We start from the raw sequence: 19540 nt of genomic DNA, 5'->3' as shown, positions 1-19540 counted from the left end.
TAGTCTACCCAAGCTGAAGTTCAAAAACAAGAAAAGCACCACACGTGCTCCATCTACTCCTCCCTTTCTTGTGCTGAGGGTTATGTCTGAGACACTCGGGGCTGTTCCTCCTGACCTGCCCAAAGAAGGCTGCGCATTTTAGTCTTTTCAGACTGTCAGGCAAAGAATCAAGAAGGAATGACTTACGAGTCCTTTAACACTGAAAGTTGCATTTGTTTGTCTGAAATAAAACAGACTGTAGTATACCAATATAATGGAACGCTACTCATCGATAAAAAGAACGAATTACTAAACGTACAACATGCCTGAATCCCAAAATAATTACGCTGAGTAAAAGAAGCCAAATGAAAGAGCCTATTGTAGGATTCCATTTCTACAGAATTCTTGAAAGTGCAAACAGATCTGCACAAAAGCAGAGAGTGGGTGCCTGGGGTGGGGGGGGGCAGTGAGAAAGGGGGGGTCACAAGGGGACACCAGGAACGATTGGGCACGGCAGATACGCTCTTTATCCTCATTATGGTGATGACTTCACAGATGTGCACACGTGTCAAAGCTCATCACACTGTCTGCTAGAAATACAGTTAGTGCAGTCCACGTCTATTATTCCTCAGTAAAGCTGGGCAAACACGTGTAATGATATATGGATCTAAACAGGGGCCCTATAATCATATGCATTTCCATAATTTTGGGGGCAGAGATTTGTTGTATTCATGAATATTGCTGTTCTCTGCTCTCTGGTCACATGGTGAGGCCACATTTTCTAGCCTCTCTGGCTGTAAGGCGTGGCCAGGCCCTGAGCTCTGCCAACAGAGCCTCCACCCCCCACCCCACCACCACCTGACTGGAGGAGCCTCTGAGGACACAGAGTAGCTCAGGTCCCTGACTTCTCGAGTACAGCATCTGTCCCCATCCTGCATTCACAGTGCTGTGAATGAGAAATAAACTTGGAACTGTGTAGAACCACTGAAATCTCAGGCTCGTTAGAGCAGTTAGTCTCTTGGACAAGGACACTATGTAAATTAATTAATTATTACTAATATATACCAATATATAATATACAGTATATTAAACATATAAAGTAAAATGTAAAGTATATCATTAATAGAACATGGTATGTAATACATATTAATAAATCAGTTGGTGTCTTAATATTCCTAATACCAACATTAACATTGATAGCAGAACAGAGGGCAAATCATTGAAAATTAATAGGCCTTAGTTTTCTCCTCTGTGAAAAGGGAGACTTTTCTGCGTATCTCACAGGCTGTGTTAAAGAATGAATAAAATTATATATTTGAAAGCTTTTTGAAAACAAGTGTGTCTTTCACCTACAATATAATTACCGTAACTGCTATTACGAATGTCTCTACTTGATTTCCTAAGGCCAAGTTCATGGTTTTACTTGTCTAGTGAGGTCCAGGTGACTTTTCTTTGTTCTGAGTCAGAAAGACTTTATTCTTAACTCCAGCCAGTGCCTTATACTTGATATGATCTGAGAAAATATCATCTGGAAACCATTCATTGGGATCATTCTTTTTGGTACAAGATGGGAGACAGACAGGTAGGTACATTCGACTGTAAATTCATAGATAATGGATACATTTTTTAAAATAAAAATAGTATCCACTATCTCTCATGTTAGGAGCTTTGTTTGTATTTTCTCATTTTATAAGTTTTTTCCCAAGGTCTGGCCATGAATTCGATATCTGGAAGGTCACAAGGGAAATGATGCAAGACAGACGTATTGATAACACAAACCATCACTACTGGAAAAAAAGGCCTCAAATTTCACTGAATGCTAGCAATTTGGCAGCAGCAATGAGAGCGATTGGGCAAGTACGGGGCCCATACGTGCCCCTTTAGAGAACTCCAGTCAACTCCTGGGGTTTCTTCCAGACTCTCCTGGGTAGCGCTACCATGCATAGAATAACAAAAAGCAGTGCCAATATCATAATTAAAGTGCGTCAAGTCAGACACTTCAACAAACATCACCTCTTCATTCTGGAATTAGTGACCTTAATCTAAATTCTGCCACAGTGAATAGATAACCCCAGAATCTCAGTGGCTTACAATGACAAGGACTTCTCTCTCCAATTACATCCATCAAGAATTGGCTGCAGCTCTGCTGCACATCATTCCAAGGCCCGAGCCAAAAGAGCAGACCCCTTCTAGAACATCAGACGCATTGTGAGCATTGGCGGGCACTGCCCTGAGAATTCAGATGCTGGCTAAGATAGGTCTTAGTATTTAACAATACAGACCAAGTTAAAAACTGTTAAATAGGGATGCCTGGGTGGCTTAGCCAGTTAAGTGTCTGCCTTCGGCTCATGTCATGATCCCGGGGTCCTGGGATCGAGTCACGCATTGGGTTCCCTGCTCAGTGGAGAATCTGCTTCTCCCTCTCCCGCCACCCCAGCTCGTGCTCTCTCTCTCAAATAAATAGAATCTTTAAAAAAACCTATTTAATAAAGTATGTCCTATCCTCCTTGACAAATATATGTTCATAACAACCCAGAAGACCAAGCTGGAATGGCAACTTGTTAGACCCGTCGGGGCTCCACACAGAAACAGCACCATGCAGGAGGAAGGGGCCCTGCCTGAGGCCTGCTCCCTTCCTTTTCTTCCTGCCCAGCCCACCCCAGCCTGCACCATGAAGGCTACCTGTCCCCACACTCAAGCTCTCTTCCCAGCCCCTGGAGGCCTGGGGCTGCACATACCAGCAGCGTGGGCTGCATGTGGTGTACAGGTCCAGGAAGAAGGCAGGACACAGGCCCAGGGTCGTTTAGGAAGAGGATTCTGGACTGTGCTCCAAGAGATGGGGACTGGGGACTGGGGACAAGTGAAGACAAAGGAGCACCCAAACAGGGTCCAAGCCAGGGTCTGGCATGTGGGTGAGTCTGACAGAGGGAAAAGGACTGGTGGTGGAAGCATCTAGAACTTGATGCCATAAGTGTCACTTCCACCTGCATTTCACTGGCCAAGCCTGATGTCAGCAGGGCAGGGACATGCTACTGGGGGCGGGGGGTGCTCCATCATGGAGAGGGACAGCGAGTATTGTGACCAGTAATATAATCTTCTTAACTTAGACACCAGTACTGAGGTGTTTAAGGAAGGAGGAAAAAATCTAGGAGTTGAAAATAAACATTAATAGCTCACAACTGGTTGCTTTCTGAATGCAGTGAAATGAGACAGTGCCTTGCAAATAGCACTCAGTGAGGGGATTGAAATATGCCAAAGTGGAAAATGCCCCCACAATCCCAGCATCCTCTGCGGGAAAAGGACAATTACTTGGCAAAGGGAAAGCAGTAAGTCTCCCGGGATACATTCTGGCTCAAACTAATAACGTGTTGCTTGAGGCAACCAATTTGTACAAACAAGCCAATGCTGAAGGGGCAGGGGGAGCAACTCCTGGTGGTTGCTACCTAGCCCCACCCCCACCCCCGCCAACCTTCCCTCCTCACCTTCCCTCCCACCTCTTCTCAGCAAACCTTTTCTTCCTGATTTCCATGCAAAAAAAAAAAAAAAAAAGCCAAAGACACAAGTGGTTTCACAAAGCATGCTGAGTGAGCCCACCCTTCAGTCAACAGGATCTGAGAGAATAAAAGAAACTGTCCTTTTGTAAAGGTGCTTTATAAAAACTAGCCAAGGACATAACACAGAACTTATCTGGGGTTTGATTTAGCTGTTTTTCCACAACTTTAAGAAATTTTCTTCCCACAGACTGAATCCTAGCTCTTAAATATGGGGAATTCTGAAAACGACATTATATGGCTACCATCATAATGGCTACTCCTTATTATATTTCAGGAACTTTATGTGCCTGGTCTCATTCAACCCTCAGAACAAACTTGCAAGCTCAGTGTTACCATTATTACTTCCATTCTGCAGCTGAAAAACTAAAAGTCAATGTGATTAAATAATTTGCTGAATATCACAGAGCAGGAGAGTAGGAGAGATGGTGTTTGACTCCATCAAACCCAGAGAACAGTAGCTTTCCATTACACTGTATCTGCCTCCTGCCAAAAGTACACAGCTAACATTATGTTGGTGAAAAGTGAAACACAAGTACATGACAGCAATATCGAAATACTAGCCCCCACCCCAAATAAAGACACCAGCATTTGACAGCCCCCCCACACACACAAATAAGCCTGCCCCCAGACACATCATTAAAAAAATTTAAAAATAGCTCCAGTAATACATTTAATTTTCTAAACGGGAATATTTTCATTCTTATTTTTTTTTATTTTTTAGAGTGATCTATGAATATCGTACATAATATATATCCCACAGAAATAAACACAGTAAGGAAAGTCCCTGAGATAACCAATATTAGCTGTTTGGGATACATCTTATCAAATTTTTTGTATGTACTTAGAAACAGAAATACACACACACTTACAGATACACGTATACATATATACATATGTACACACACACTAATAGAGCAAAACTATATATAGGCCAATATAGCAAAATGATGATATATTCTATTCTCTAACCTACCTTTTTCAATTAAAAATATAATTGACACACATTCTATGACTGCAGAGCCTTCCATTTTATTTGATTATTTGGTTGGCTATGTGGTTCTGTTTGCTTTTACTAATGAGAGTAGTGCTGCATGGCCCACCCAGGCACATGTCTAGCTATTTCCCAGGGATAAGCTAAGAATTACAGAGTGTGACATTTAAACTGACACTAAGGGCCAGGAAGGTCTTTCCACACTGCTGGCGTGCAAAGCCCCAACTCTCCACTCCCCACACAAGATGCTTTCAATCATTTAAACTCTACCAAGGCGACAGACCCTTTAATCTGTATGCCTGAATGGGGACTAATCATCTCTTCATAGCACTTCTTTGCATTTCTTCTTTTGTGAACTAACATATTTACTTTTGAACTGGCATGGAAGCCAACCAGTCGAGCAGGATAAATTAATCCTTGGTGACCCACCAAGCCGTTCTGTAGATAAGCAGGTGAAAAGGCTGACTGAAGGATTAAAAAAAAAAAAAAAAAAGATTTTATTTATTTGAAAGAGAAAGAGAGCCTCAAGCAGACTCTGCGCTGAGCTCGATCCCGTGACCCTAAGATCATGACCTCAGCGGAAGTCAAGAGTCAGACACTTAACCAACTGAGCCTCCCAGGTGCCCCCGTGAGGGATTTATGAGGCAAAGCCAACTCCTGTCTCCTTGCTGCCGCTGAGGGACGTGGTGGAACATCAGATGCAAACTCCAGTTTCTACAGCAAGGGCACTGGTAATGATGGCTCCACAAAGACCACAGAGGATGGGTTTATAGTGTCAATCTGTGTGTCTTGGGCAGGCAAGGGAGGAGACTTCTAAGTTGTGTCTGCATAGTGTTATGGGCTGAACTGTGTGTCCCCAAATTTATATGTTGAAATCTTAACCCCTGGTACCAATGTGACTGCATTTGGAGACAGGGTCTTTAAAGAGGTAGTTAAATTAAAATGAGGTCTTGAGAGGGGGCCCTCGTCCAGCATGACCATCCTTATAGGAAGAAGACATCAGGACACAAACACACCCAGAGACAATACCACGTGAAGAAACAGGACAGGGGCTTCAGAAGAACCAACTCTGTTGATGCCCTGATCTTGGAATTTTGGCCTCCAGATTTATGAGGAAATAAATTTCTGTGGTTTAAGCCATCGATCTACAGTACGTTGTTATGGCAGCCCTGGTAAACTAACACACATAACACTCTACATAAAACTGAAAAAAAAAAATCAATTGTCCATTTCACAGCAAAAGATCCAATGAGCAACCTTTGGTGCTACTGGGGAGGGCTGACATCTTTTTTTTCAGAGGTAGAATTTAGTGATTCATCAGTTGGGTACAACACCCAGGGCTCATTCCATCAAGTACCCTCCTTAATGCCCGTCACCTTGTCACCCCATCCCTCCTCCCCCCTCCCCTCCAGCAACCCTCAGTCTGTTCCCAAGAGTTCAGCATCTCTTATGGCTCACCTCCCTCTCCATTTTCATCTTATTTTATTTTTCAGGAAGGGCTGACACCTTGTTGATGTTTATAACCTTGTGTTTAGCACTTCTTTCTGTTTCTAGATGAACCACAAGGTGGTGACGTGAATTGCTCTTGAGGCTCATGGCAGATGTGAATTTTACCAGCAGCTGCCTTTTTATAGGAAGTAGCATAATCTGGTCCCTCACTTGACCCGTAATCGGCTTCATCATTTAAACTGAGAATTCATTCTCTCCCTTGAAACAAGCACGAAAAGTTAACTTTCATTTTTCAAGAAAGCCTATGTTAATAAAACATTAATAAGGAGCTGTTCTAAGCTCTGAGGAATCTGCAGTAAATTCAGGTTGGGTGAGAACAGATCTGTCAGAAAAGTAGCTCTTCAGCACCTTGTTCGTAAGATGGCCTGCAGCGCCCTGCACAGGGGCCCCACAGACAGTGACAAAGACCTAGACCTTGCCCACTCCCCTCCCCCCACCCCCCACCCCCGACTTCAGGACCAGGAAAAGAGTTGTGTGATCTAAAACACATTAGCTTGGGAGACAAGAGACTTTCCATGGTCATGTCTGGTGTCAAAATTAGTAAGGAAAAAACAAAAACAAAAAAGGGTTCCTTGGATCTGAGGGACCTTGCATCTCCACTGGCTCCTCCGCTCTTAACTTTTTCATGAGCGAACTGAACCCTCATGAAAGAGGATCCATTGTTTAATTCAGGAAAAATTTAAAAAAAGAAAAGAAAAAGAAGATGAAACGTTCAGAAAGGAATAAAATGAAAAAGAGCCAGTTGTGCCTGGCCAATCTCTTTTTAAGTAATCCAAAGGGGGGCAACCTGATTAAGCATCGGTTAAGCATCTGATTTGGTTTTGCTCAGGTCATGAGATCGAGCCCTACGTTGGGCCCCGCGCTCAGAGCACAGTTGGCTTGAGGTTCTCTCTCCCTCTCCCTCTGCAATCCCCCTCAACCACTTGCTCATTAAAAGAAAGAAATAAATATCTTAAAAATAATAATAATAATTCAAATGGTGGGTGAGGGACAAAGAATTATAAGGCTTGGCTCTGCTGCTAATACTTAGGCCTTGACTTCTTCCCCCATAAAATGAAGACCCTGAAGTAACGTCTTACATGAAGTAATCTCTTAAATTCTAACTGTAAAGGTCTGTGATAGTTAAAGAATCCAAACCAATCATTATGAGCCTCAACCAAATACAAAGACATCTATTTCCAGAAGGCTTCAGGAATAATGACAACGAACACTTGAAAGGGCACGGCATACCAGCCTCTGTCGTCTGGGCACTCTATGTCCACTGGTATTTTGTTGTGCTCGAGTTAGCATTTGATTACCTGAAAAAAACATAGCTCATAATTCTTTTTGAAGCCCAACTTCGCTGGGTGTAGAGGGATTCGCACAAGAGCTTTAGTGAGCAATTTCGAATCTCCTTTCAATCCGTGACGTTTATCACTCATCAGGGAAGCTACTTGAAGTGTGAGGTAACATCCTTAATGGGCGAATTTGATGACATACATTTAAAATATTCTGTAAAAGAACTCAAAATTATGACCTGATAAACTCACTTCTGCTTTCCTAAGTTCTCTTTCTAGATAGGTGTACCTAGGACCAATGTGTCTGAAGCCAAGCTTTTCTTCTTTTCTGAGGTCAGAGGCAAGGGTATCCTACAGATGCAATTGGACAAAGAGAGATGGAACTAAAAACCGGACATCTCCTTAGTTCCAGGCCTTTGTGCTAGAGCCCAGACTGCTGGGACAACCCAAGAATGAAAATATCATTGTTGCCCTCAAGGACCTGACTCCGGTCAGAAGATGAAAGAACCATGCCACCAAAACATTACAGGTGGAACAGGGACCATGACCTCCAGCTCCCAGAAGAACTCCCTCCGGGTAGCTCACTCTGGAATGCCCAGTCTTTAGGACCATACAAGGCACAAAGTAAGGACTTTGCATGAGAAAACCTCACTTGAATTTCATCTTAAACAATCAGTAGGACTTTGTTACATGGGAACAAAAGGAGTTATTCAGGGTAAAAAGCAAGAGTAAGTAGAGACTTAGAAATGGAACATTTTGAAGTCTAATGGGAGAAACAGTATGACTGGGATTCCGTCTGTTCTAAATACTAAATGTTTTTTGAATCTGTTCAGTTTCCTCTAACCTAATCCAGTTGCCTAGTCCAGGCCACCATATACGTTACCTGGATTACCGCAGCATGTTAAACCTACCAGTAATACAATCAATAACTACCATGCTTTCCAAGGAGCAATGAAATAACTGATCCTTTGTGATGTGTGTCATAACTCTAATGTACTATGGAAACACCTGTGATTTCTGTTGCTGATTAAGTGGGCGGTATTGCTAAGACCAATGGGGTTTGTTTCCTGCATCCATAATCGACCGAAATGCTCATTCACTAACCTCCCTAGAGGTGAGAGACAATAAAGACCTATCATCCAAATTCATGGACTCTCTGCATTCTACATGGTTGCGAATACCCAGTTTTGCTCACCTCTTTGGAACAGAAAGGACACAACATCTTAAACTCAGCCCTATAAGACTGGGTGAGCTGCAGAGTGTTGACAAGCCTGGGGTGAATCCCAATTTTGTCACTTAACAAATGTGTCATTCCGGGGCTGGTGTCCTCATCTATAAAAGGAGGATCATAAGACCAAAAAGCACAGCACAGAAGGTGATCAATAAAAGGCATTTCAGCTGTCACCTCCTCTTTAGGATTAGTGCTGTAGCAACTCTACAAGGGACTCGCAGAATCTCTGGTTGGAGGCCACAGGCTGGTAATTAAATGGTCGCACAATATCTAGTTTAGAACACAGCATCTTTTTTAAAGATTTTATTTATTTATTTGAGAGAGAGGGTGCATGCACGAGTGGGGGAAGGGGTAGAGGGACAGGGAGAAGCAGACTCCCGTCTGAGCCAAGAGCCAAGACCCCGGGATTATGCCCTGAGCTGAAGGCAGACGCTTAACTGACTGAGCCACCCAGGCGCCCCTGGAACACAGCATCTTACGCTCTGCCTCCCTTTCTCAGATTTCGCTCCACACAGTTGGTTCAACAGCCACAAGAACCCATTTCACCACCACAGAAAAGCCTTCCCCATCTCACCGTCTCTGCAGTGTCTGAGATGGCTGAGCAGGGAAGGGACATGCAGAAAGTGTAAGATAGGCGAGACTCTGAGACTCCCAACTTAGGGAGCATCCCCCTCCCACCATAGCCACATACAGTCACGTGCATGGATTTTTAAAAAACATTCAAAAGGTTATAATAATCCCGCAAAACAGAACAGGAAAAACAAAATGAATGGAGACTACTGGAGAGTTGCCTAACATTTGAAAACAGGAGAAAAGAGGTCTCCTTCCACACTAGACGCTCCTATTCTCTTTTCATTCCTTCCCATCACGAAGCCACATTTCAATTTGGCAAACACCTTTAGGCCTCAGTAACTGGAGAACAGGTTTGGGAAGACGGGTCTTACAGCCCTACATCAGAATAGTTCATTTCTTCCACAAAGATCCCCTGTATCATTTCAATGTGCCAGGCAGCGTGCTGAGAATATAAAGTGAACATTATGTGGTTCCTGCTTCCAGGAAGGCCTCGGTCCAGTGGGACCCCTAAACGAGTCACGGGCGTCCAACGAGATGAGCGGATAAGGCAGGTTTGTACTTAGTTCCCTGGGAACACACAGGAGGCAGGAGCAGGTGTGCGGAAGGCTCTCCGTGACCGCTTCCCACAGCTCACTGGGTCAGCAACACCGCCTCTCACTGTACCAGGCACCAGGCAGGTGAGCCGAGAAGACAGCGGGGCTGAATCCCAGCACTACTCTTTTAAGTTGTGTGGCTTTAGCCAAACCGTTTAATCTCTTTAGCTATTGTTTTTGCATCCATAAATTGGGGTAGCAATATCTACTTTTTTAAGATTGTGAAGACTGAATGAGATAATGTGTGTGTGTGTGTGTGTGTAACACATTCCTGTCACATGACAGTTATTCTATAAATAGAAACTATTTGAAATTATGTATGATGGGGCACCTGGGTGGCTCAGTAGGTTAAGCATCTGCCTTTGGCTCAGGTCATGATCCCAGGGTCCTGGGATGGAGTCCCATGTTGGGCTCCCTGCTCAGCAGGGAGTCTGCTTCTCCCTCTGCCCCTTCCCTCTGCTCATGCTCTCTCTCTCTCTCAAGATAAATAAATAAAATCTTTAAATAAATTAAAATTATGTATGAAAATCCTTTTTTTAAAAAATTATTTGAGAGAGAGAGAGCATAAGCAGGGGCAGGTCCAGAGGGAGAAGGACAGACAAAGAATTTCTAGCAGACTCCAGGCTGAGTGTGGAGCCCAACTCGGGGCTCGATCTCATGACCCTGAGATCACGACCTGAGCCGAAACCAAGAGTTCAACACTTAACCGACTGAACCACCCAGGCACCCCTTTATGAAAATCCTTTTAATGGCAAAAAAAACCTGTTCTCAGATTATCAGTTTTTTGTAGGAGTCCTGGGATATAACTTACTCATTTTTGTATCTGTAACAACTGGTAAAATACCAGTTTTACTCAATAAACATTTGTGTTTCTGAGAAACTTTTGAACCTCTCTGGAGAAACTTCCAAGAAACCAGTCATTAGAGGGGTTTCTTTTGTTTGTTTTTCAGCACTGATTAAAATACAAAATGCACAACTTAATGGAGACAAGAATATCAAGGATCCTCGGGCACCCTAAACACAGAAATGAGGCCAAATTTATATATATTAACAAAAGACAAAAAGGATGTAATTTGTTCTACTGTTCTTTGATTTTGAGGAGGAGACTACTGTTCAGGAAGACTACGAATACTGCTGAAATTTGTATGTAGCTAGGCAAAAGAATTTTAAAAACAAATTAACTCTATTTTTGTTTTCCAAGAAAATATATTCAAGGTAAAAAAAAAAAAAAGTCATGAAATACGAATGTGTCTTGAGAACAAGAAACCCCCATGACCCCATCATGCACAATGATAATTACTGTTTACTGGGAATCTGGGCCCCTGATTCCTGTCTAATGCTCTAACCAGCTGCAGCAGGACTAGGAGAAAACTGACAACAGAGAAACATGTCACATCCTATAAGGAGTCACGCAGCCCTGATGATGCTCTCCCACCATTCTTAACTAAAAACAACCAGAGAAACTTTTTGAGCATCTAAAAAGTTCTTGTCACAAAAATTGAGGTCTCAAGTCCATAGTTTTCTACCTCGTATAAACTTTTGCTTCTGAGGAAAAAAAAAAAAAAGTCCAAAATCCCTGGGGCTATCCTACTGCGCGGGCAGAATTCCACTGTGATCAGGTCAATGCAAATGAAGCAAGAACAGACGATCTACGTTTGCTTTAAAAGCCACGAGGGTTTAAGTACAAAGAAAGTCTGACAAAATATAGTAGTCTCGGGTCTGCTGAATCTAGAATTTTAAAAAAAGGCCAGGAGGTGTAGCAGAGCATGAGACACAGCAGGGCTCATTTTGTAAATCGAGACCAATTCATCGAAATATTTGTTTCTGGTTTCTCTGGTTTCCCAACACTTTAGCAATGGCATGAACCTCCAAGTCAAATTCGCCAATGTGTATGTATGTTTGGATTTCTGAACATTGAGATCTAACCAGGGAGGCAGTATGGGCTAGTGGAAGGCTAAATGTGTTTTCATAAGCACATAAATATATGTGTGTATAGGTACACACGGAAATTACGTGCACATATGCATACATAGAAATTACACATATACACACTACACACAATTTCAGAACTTATGAAAGTCTCTAATAATCTAATACTCCTGTGAAACTCCATCAGAGGGGGCCCAGCATGACCTAACATATTGGCCCCTGGCACCTCGGTTTTTCTTGAACTGCCGCATGGGATACACTTGGGGGGAATGCTGGACTCTTAAACCCAAATGGGACACAGATGTCTGGGATGCAGACGACTCTCCCCACCTGCAGTCTCCCTCCTTTCATTCAAGGATCCATTCAACGGACAGTTATTAACACCTGCTATGTGCTTCATCCAGGCTTGATGCAAACTGAGCATTCTAATCCTGCACTTGAACTCTCCACTTACCCTGTATATCAAAGAAAACCAAAATGGAAGTCCATCACTTAACAACAGCATGTGCTCCTGCAAACATTTCTGTGTTTTCTCTTTCCTGCTTGCCACCAACTTCCAAAGATTTATTTTTATTCCCCCGACACTCTTCCTGTTTATCATCCCGTGTAAAACTATTGGCGTTACAGAGCGAGGCTGCCTGGTAAAGATGACAGGGTGTGCCTGTCATCCAGGGAAAGGGAGCCCCCGGGGAGGCAGGGGTGAGAGAGGAAACAAGTGTTATTAAAGATCTTGCCTGTTCCCAGTTCTCCTGCCATTTGCTCTGGAGAGCTGAATCCCAGAGCAGATATCAACGTGCCCACCAGCTCTGCCCATGCCCTGTGATGTAACCAAGGTGAGGGGATTTGTTTGCCTTCCTCCTCCTAATTACCCCCTTGGTGAGAAAATGAGAAGAAAGTACAGGTTGATCACAGAGTCTCGCCCTCCCACAAGTATGCTGGGGATGGGATCGCCAAACCCCTGCAGAAGTCCTTCTGCAGATGACGGGAGGAGTCCGCGGCTTGCTGCGGCCCAGCAGCGAGCAATGGGGCCAAGGTAAACAGGCTGGGCCCGGGCCCCCGTAACCCTCTGCACACAGGAGATGAATCACAGGGCTTCTGCCCCAGCTGCAGGCTCGCACAGCATGCTGCCAGGGACAGCCCGGGGCCACCTGGGCCCAGGGAGCTCCCGATGGAGGCTGCAACTCTTCCCCCTCTACCTCCTTCTGCAATGCTAAAAGGCATGGGGCAGGGGGCAGATAAATACCAAAAGTCTCCCCAAGGCAGCTCCTCCCCAGGACCCTCAAGCCCTTGGTACAGAAAGTAACCCCCCGAACTTCCCGCAGCACCTCTCTGCACGTCCCCATAGCTCACTCCTGAAGACTGCAAAACCCTTCTCAGGTCTCATCCCACCACGCGGACGGTTTACTGTCCTGTTTGGGGTAGTATTATCCTTATTTCCCATGTCAAAAGGACATGAGGCCCAGAGCTGTGAAATTAGGGTTTTAAAAAAATTCCTGGGGCGCCTGGGTGGCTCAGTCATTAAGCGTCTGCCTTCGGCCCAGGGCGTGATCCCGGCGTTATGGGATCGAGCCCCGCATCAGGCTCCTCCACTGGGAGCCTGCTTCTTCCTCTCCCACTCCCCCTGCTTGTGTTCCCTTTCTCGCTGGCTGTCTCTATCTCTCTCTCTGTCAAATAAATAAATAAAATCTTTTAAAAAAAAAATCCCTGCTATGCTCTGCAGTGCATAAAGCAGCTCCACACGTACCGTGTTGCCCGGCCTGGGCACGGACACTCGGCCCCACTTCATGGATGAGGAACGGTGGCTCCAGGGACAGGACGTGCCCCGCAACAGACGAGAATCTGCTCCCGACCCTCATGAAGATTTAGTTTACCCTCACTGAACCACCCGGCCTCCCAGTAGAGCTTTCCAAGAGGCTGACCACTGGCACGGGCCTGGTGCCAGCTGGTGGACAGGTAGTCACCTGACTGGGGGGCTTTCCAGTGTGTCTGGATTTCTTTGAAGCTCTCAAAAGCTCAAATGAAAGCATTTATAAATTCCCTACTACTGAAGTAGAAAGATAAATGCCACAGGTTCAGAAATATCTGGTCATTCTCCTAAACCTTGTTCTTCCTTATCCAGGATGAGTTAAAGGCTTTTCAAAGCTGAAGTCCACCTTGACTACACAGGTCAGGCCGTTCAGAAAGAGACTCCCGGGTTTCTATTTCTGGGGCTGCATCCAAACACTGTGCACACAGCCTGGGCCGGTCACGGCCTCTCGCTTTTCCAGGGCCCCAAGGCACGCTGCTTGCCACTTGTGGACCTGGAAGAGCGGGTGGAGGTGAGGTGGGAAGGAGATGGAGGCACTCCCCTGTGCCAACCTGGGCCCTTGGCTGATTACTAAAGAGTGAGGAGACTTCTTTTCAACGTGGAGTGTCCAGAAACTTGTTTACATAACCCAATACCGCAGGCAAACAGCAGTTATCCAGAAGCACTCGTATGTGTTAAGGGAATATGAACTTTTCCCTCAGACGCCACTTACTACACATCTTATTTAAAAACCTTTTGATTCTATTTCTGTCAAAAATACACCCCATGGTTGGGGCACCTGGGTGACTCAGTCAGTTAAGCATCCACCTCTTGGTTTCGGCTCAGGTCCTGAGCTCCTATGTTGTGAGATCGAGCCCCGCATGGGGCTCCTCGCTCAGCAGGGAGTCTGCTGGGAGATTCTCTCCCTCTGCCCCTTCCCCCACTCGTGTGTGCACACGCCCTCTCTCAAATAAATCTTTTTTAAAAACTGAAAAAAATAAACCCCATGGCAAAGTACGTGTGTCTGTACAGAAGGTCTGGAAGGCAAGACAGCGAAAAGATAAACACAATGACTCTGGGGCACGGCTGGGTTTGGGAATCATGGTAAAAGGCTTTGGAATGTTGGTTGAAATCCAGGGTCATCCATTTCTTAGCGGTACTGTCTCAGACAAGCATCTTCACCTTCCAGACTCAGGATCAACTAGGAAATGGGGAGAAAGATATCTGCCCTGCAGGACTGTTGTCAAGGCCCAGGATGATACACGTCATATACCAGCACACAGCACTGACTCGGGAAGTGGGGCTATGATTTATTATTACTTCTGTAACAAAGGATGGTTGCCAAAAGGCGTACCTCTAGCCTCCCGTAGCTACAGAAACTGTCCCCCACTAAAGGAGGGAACTAAGAGCATCACTCCTCATTCTACTGTCTAGTTTGGCCTTTGCTTCTCCAGAGTGACCCTAGACTACAGGCAACTGAGCTCCCGGTAGAGACGAAAGCGTGTGGGCTATTCTGCATTTGCTTCACCTGCACCCTCACCCCAAATCCATTCTCCCCCACTTCTGCAGCAGCTCTACGGCCTGTGGGCTGACCTCTGTGGGCTGCCCTCTGACTTCCAGCTGGGCTCTGCCAGGGGGAAGCACTAGCACAAGAGCTGGGCATTTACTCTGTCCTCACTCCCCACTCCACCAACTCTCTGGAGGTGGCTCTGTCCTTCCTACACCCACAGCACCTGTCAGGCAGTCCCTCTGCCATGACTCTAGCTCTCGCTGCCTCTGTGAGCAGTCCATTCATTAAACCCTCTCCAGATAAACCTTTTTTGAGGATGCCATCTGCCTCCTGCCAGGACCTTGACCAGAACAATGAGGGAAGAGGTTCTCTCAGTGGGAACTGTAATACTGTTAATGTGCCTTCAGAAAAGCGAGACACTGAAAATAATTATAAGCTGTGGAGACAGATTAATCATGTCCAGCTCAGAGTAGGACTCTGATTTTCATCACTGGAACCTCTAGGAATTGAAGCAATTTTCATCTGAGTAGAGAGGTCACTGGAAAAAAACAGCCCGAGCCTAGAGACCCTGACTTTTCCACAGTGGGGAGCCCACCTCCCCCTCTCGAAAGCGATAAGAACCCAGGGCAGGAGAGGGAAGAAACCAAGTCCATGCTGATCACTTCTGTGTCCGGCATCACGTAAGTTGTCTTACATAAACTGTCTCACGTGGAACGGACAACAACAAGGTAAGCAGGACTATTAACTCCACTTTTCAGGTGAGGAAATGCAGTCATAAAGATATTAATGACCTTGTCCAAGGTCACACAGCTAGTAAATGGAAGGAGGAGGATCTGAGCCGTCTAACCCGAGTCTGCGTGCTCCTCATGGGAAGGCTGGGAAAGGCAGCTGAGAGCAAGGAGCCGCGAATGGGGGGGGGGGCGCGTACAGCCTCTTCCCAACCGCCTCGGCTTCTGATGGTGCCTTTCCACCACGAAAGGCTCCTCACAGTGGAGATGGGTTGTAGGGACACATTTCAGCCACTGTCAGTGATCATCAGCCACAGAGATTAACCAGAATGGAGAGTGTATGAAAACAAAATGCTCTAAGGGTCTGTGGCTTGTGAAGAGAGACTGTGATAAACTAGGATTCTTTGCAGTATTACCAAATACCAATCCAAATCCTGTCTGAATCCTTTAGTCTGCAAGAAATCTCTCTATGTGTAGACCCCTCCAATAACACACAGCATAGAGACAAACATTACCTAAATTTGAAAAATGATCCAGAGACAAATTCCTAAATAATGTTTTTGAGAAAGAAAAACAAATATTGTTGGACACACCTGGCAAATTCATCCACAGAGGAATTATCGGTAACTCTACCACTTTCAAAGGAAAATAATCCCTTGGGCCAAATAAAAGAAACACCAAGAACACAATACATCTATCCTATGCCATCCTAAGTCTAACCCAAGTACAGTGCTTGTTAACAGGCCCTTATTCTACCTGCAAAGCCAGGCAGCATCCTTCTCACACTTACGAGAAATTTAATATATGGCGCATAGCTCGATTCAAGCACAACAGAATAAACATAACCGCAAAATGATTTGTAGTCTGGACACAGTGGCTGAGTGCTGATTCTCATTCTGCTTCGCATGGCATTTGCTTTTTCTCTGCTTAAGTCTACCTCCCTCTTGCTGAAAAGGGAAGGTGCACAGGTGAGTGGATGAAAGATTCAGCCTTGTGCATATTACATATGGTTCGGTCATCCAAGGAGAAAATAAACTGACAAGAAACAGTACTTGTACTAAATAGTAGAAAATAGCACATTAAGATAAAATGTCACGTGGTTTCCCAGTATTAACACTCTGCCAACCAATCCACCAATCTGTGTACGTGTTTTCTCCTAATGCAATTTTGAACCACTCTATTCTAGCTTTTTGACTGGATGACTGATACACTGAACCCATTCTGCAACCCAAGCTGGCTGCAGAGATTTTAGGACCGGCCAAAGGTCACTGAAAGTGCTATGCAAAGCCCTCTGGGCTCCATCTTACCGGTCGAGTCAGCCTGAGAAGCCTTGGCGCTCATCTGCTCCTCGGCACCGATGAGCTGCAGGTCTGTGTATGAGGGATCAAAACTAGGACTACTGGTGTCTTCAGAACGTGTGGTCCAGCTGCTCTCGGAGGTCAGAGGGCATCTCCTCAGGGAGTCGAAGGAAGGGCACGTCCAGCAGGGCATGGTCAATGGTAGGGCTGGGGACAGACCAAAAACCAAAAGCATACAATATAAATAGTTGTGCTGTTTGTCTTTAGTGCTTGTCTTACTTGATGGTGCTCAGATCCTATGAAATCTTGACAGCCAGACACAGCAAGGAAATGATGGAAATATCACTTATGATAGACGGGGGGGAAACGACTGACTGAGAGCCCCCGGTGAGTCAGTATCAAAACCAGTACCACAAAGAAGGGGGTCTCATGACTCTCAAATTGAAGAAAATCTCACTAAAGAAAAGTACTGATTTTCAGCTCTACCTCTATTTCTAAACAGAGATTTCAGCTTCATCCAACCCAAAACTTCATGAATCCTACAGTTTCACCCTTACCCTGCCTCAATTCTTAGTGGCATGCCAACAATCTCAAGAAAACTCAGCAAATTACACTGCAAAATCAGAGCGAGGTTAGGTTAAAGGATAAGAGAAGATGGGTGAATATGTATGTATTCGCCTAGGAATGTCATATGCCTCTGCTTGAGCCTGACTGTAACTGGAGAGTCTGTAGACCATTACATATACAAATTGAGATTTCCTGGGGCTGCTGATCTGTAATACAATGAAGGAGAACTTCCAGCGGGAGATGCACAGGGCTTGACTTTCTCTCCTGAGCCCTGAGCACCAAATCCAGCCTTTCAAAACCACTTTAGGAGATTTCTTTTCTTTAAATGAAATTTTCTAATGTGAATAACCTACCACATGGTTTCTCCATGGCGTTACACGAGGGTCTTACTGCAAATTTAGTGATAAGTACTAAACACAAGTGCCGGAAGGAGCATGGACGGGGAAGAAAGAACAAAAGAGAAAGAACCAGCATTTCTTGAGTCCTCATGAAATGTCAGGCATTTTTACAAATGTTACCTCATTTCACCTCCAATCCTGAGAGACAGGCAGTGGTCTTATTTGACACAAGGGAAAACTGACTCAAGAGAGGTTAAATAGCTTGTTCAAGAAGGGTCAGTTCTCTGGGGCGCCCGAGTGGCTCAGTCGGTTGAATGGCCAACTTTGCTCAGGTCATGATCTGGCGGACATGGGATCGAGCGTGTGCGGGCTCTGTGCTCGGTGCACAGTCTGCTTGTCCTTCTCCCTCTGCTCCTCCCCCTCCCTCAAAAATAAATAAAATAAGTAGAATCTTAAAAAAGGGGTGGGAGGTTAGTTCTCCTAGCTAGAGATTCAAAATTACAGAGCTGACTTAAGAGAAATTTGGGTTAAGAGAAAATTGGGAAAAAAGAATAAAGAGCAATATATGTGACATGGAACAAATATGAAACCACAGAGAATTTTCATTCTGTATTCCCTTAGACATTTACAAGACACGTAGGTCTTCTCTGTCTGGAATGCTATGGCTAACCCCTGCTTTTTCCTTAAAAATGTTACCCTCTCAGTAAGGTATTCCTGAGCTGTTCTCTCCAAAGATGCAAAGTCCCTTCTCTGCTTCATTTCTCCTTAGCGTTATCACCATTTAATGTACTACATATCCAGTGTCTTCCCCACCAGAAGTTAAGCTCCTTGGTGGGAAGGCAGGGATTTTGGTCCATTTTGCTTACTTCTGCACCCCTGTTCCTAGAACAATGCCTGGTGTGAATAGGTATTCAATGAATATTTATTGGTTATGTCAACAGAAGCACCCGAAATCACTCATAACAGTCTGTGCTAAGTATAGACTGTTAAAACTACATTTGTACCTATAAAACTCAAAAGGCTAAAGAAGAAAAAATAAACAACCAAAAAGCCAAAAGCAAAGCTGAACTTGTAAAGGCTTTTTATAGGACTGCTATTTCCTATGGTATAATGGATTAGACACTTTAAACTATTGGGGAAACAAAATTAAAATATTAGGCAAAATGTAATAACATTATTTAAAATACATTACAGGGGCGCCTGGGTGGCACAGCGGTTGAGCGTCTGCCTTCGGCTCAGGGCGTGATCCTGGCGTTACGGGATCGAGCCCCACATCAGGCTCCTCTGCTATGAGCCTGCTTCTTCCTCTCCCACTCCCCCTGCTTGTGTTCCCTCTCTCGCTGGCTGTCTCTATCTCTGTCAAATAAATAAATAAAATCTTTAAAATAAATAAATAAATAAAATAAAATAAAATACATTACAGGGTGAGCAAGAAAGCAACGAATTGTCAGAGGCTAAGTTCAAGTTAGAGCCCAGAATGGTAAACAGCACACAACCTGATTTTCATACCCTGAGGCTTTGAACAAACGGGAGACTCCTGAGTTTGAGCTTTTTAAAATGTCTTGTGAAGAAAGTAAAAGGAGGAAAAACCTATAGGGCTAACTCAAGATGGGAAATCTAACAGAAGATGTGATGCATGAAGCTTGAATTCCCAAAGGAATCCGTTCAAGCGTAAAT

At 44.6% G+C, this 19540-nt stretch overlaps 1 protein-coding gene across 7 annotated transcripts in view; it reads right to left on the bottom strand.

Moving 5' to 3' along the window:
- STON2 (stonin 2) overlaps positions 1 to 19540 on the bottom strand; it is a 173771-nt gene that overhangs the window by 74136 nt on the left and 80095 nt on the right. For all 7 annotated transcript variants that reach the window (XM_057318736.1, XM_026519395.4, XM_044391311.3 and 4 more), the window contains one exon: positions 16968 to 17165. In XM_057318736.1, coding sequence (XP_057174719.1) covers positions 16968 to 17165 — 198 coding nt within the window. The remainder of the gene's footprint in view (positions 1 to 16967; positions 17166 to 19540) is intronic.

The sequence above is a fragment of the Ursus arctos genome, unplaced genomic scaffold (genome assembly GCF_023065955.2).
Source record: "Ursus arctos isolate Adak ecotype North America unplaced genomic scaffold, UrsArc2.0 scaffold_25, whole genome shotgun sequence".
NCBI lineage: Eukaryota > Metazoa > Chordata > Mammalia > Carnivora > Ursidae > Ursus > Ursus arctos.
The sequence above is the reverse complement of the archived record's forward strand: the minus strand, read 5'-3'. Positions and strand labels throughout refer to the sequence as shown.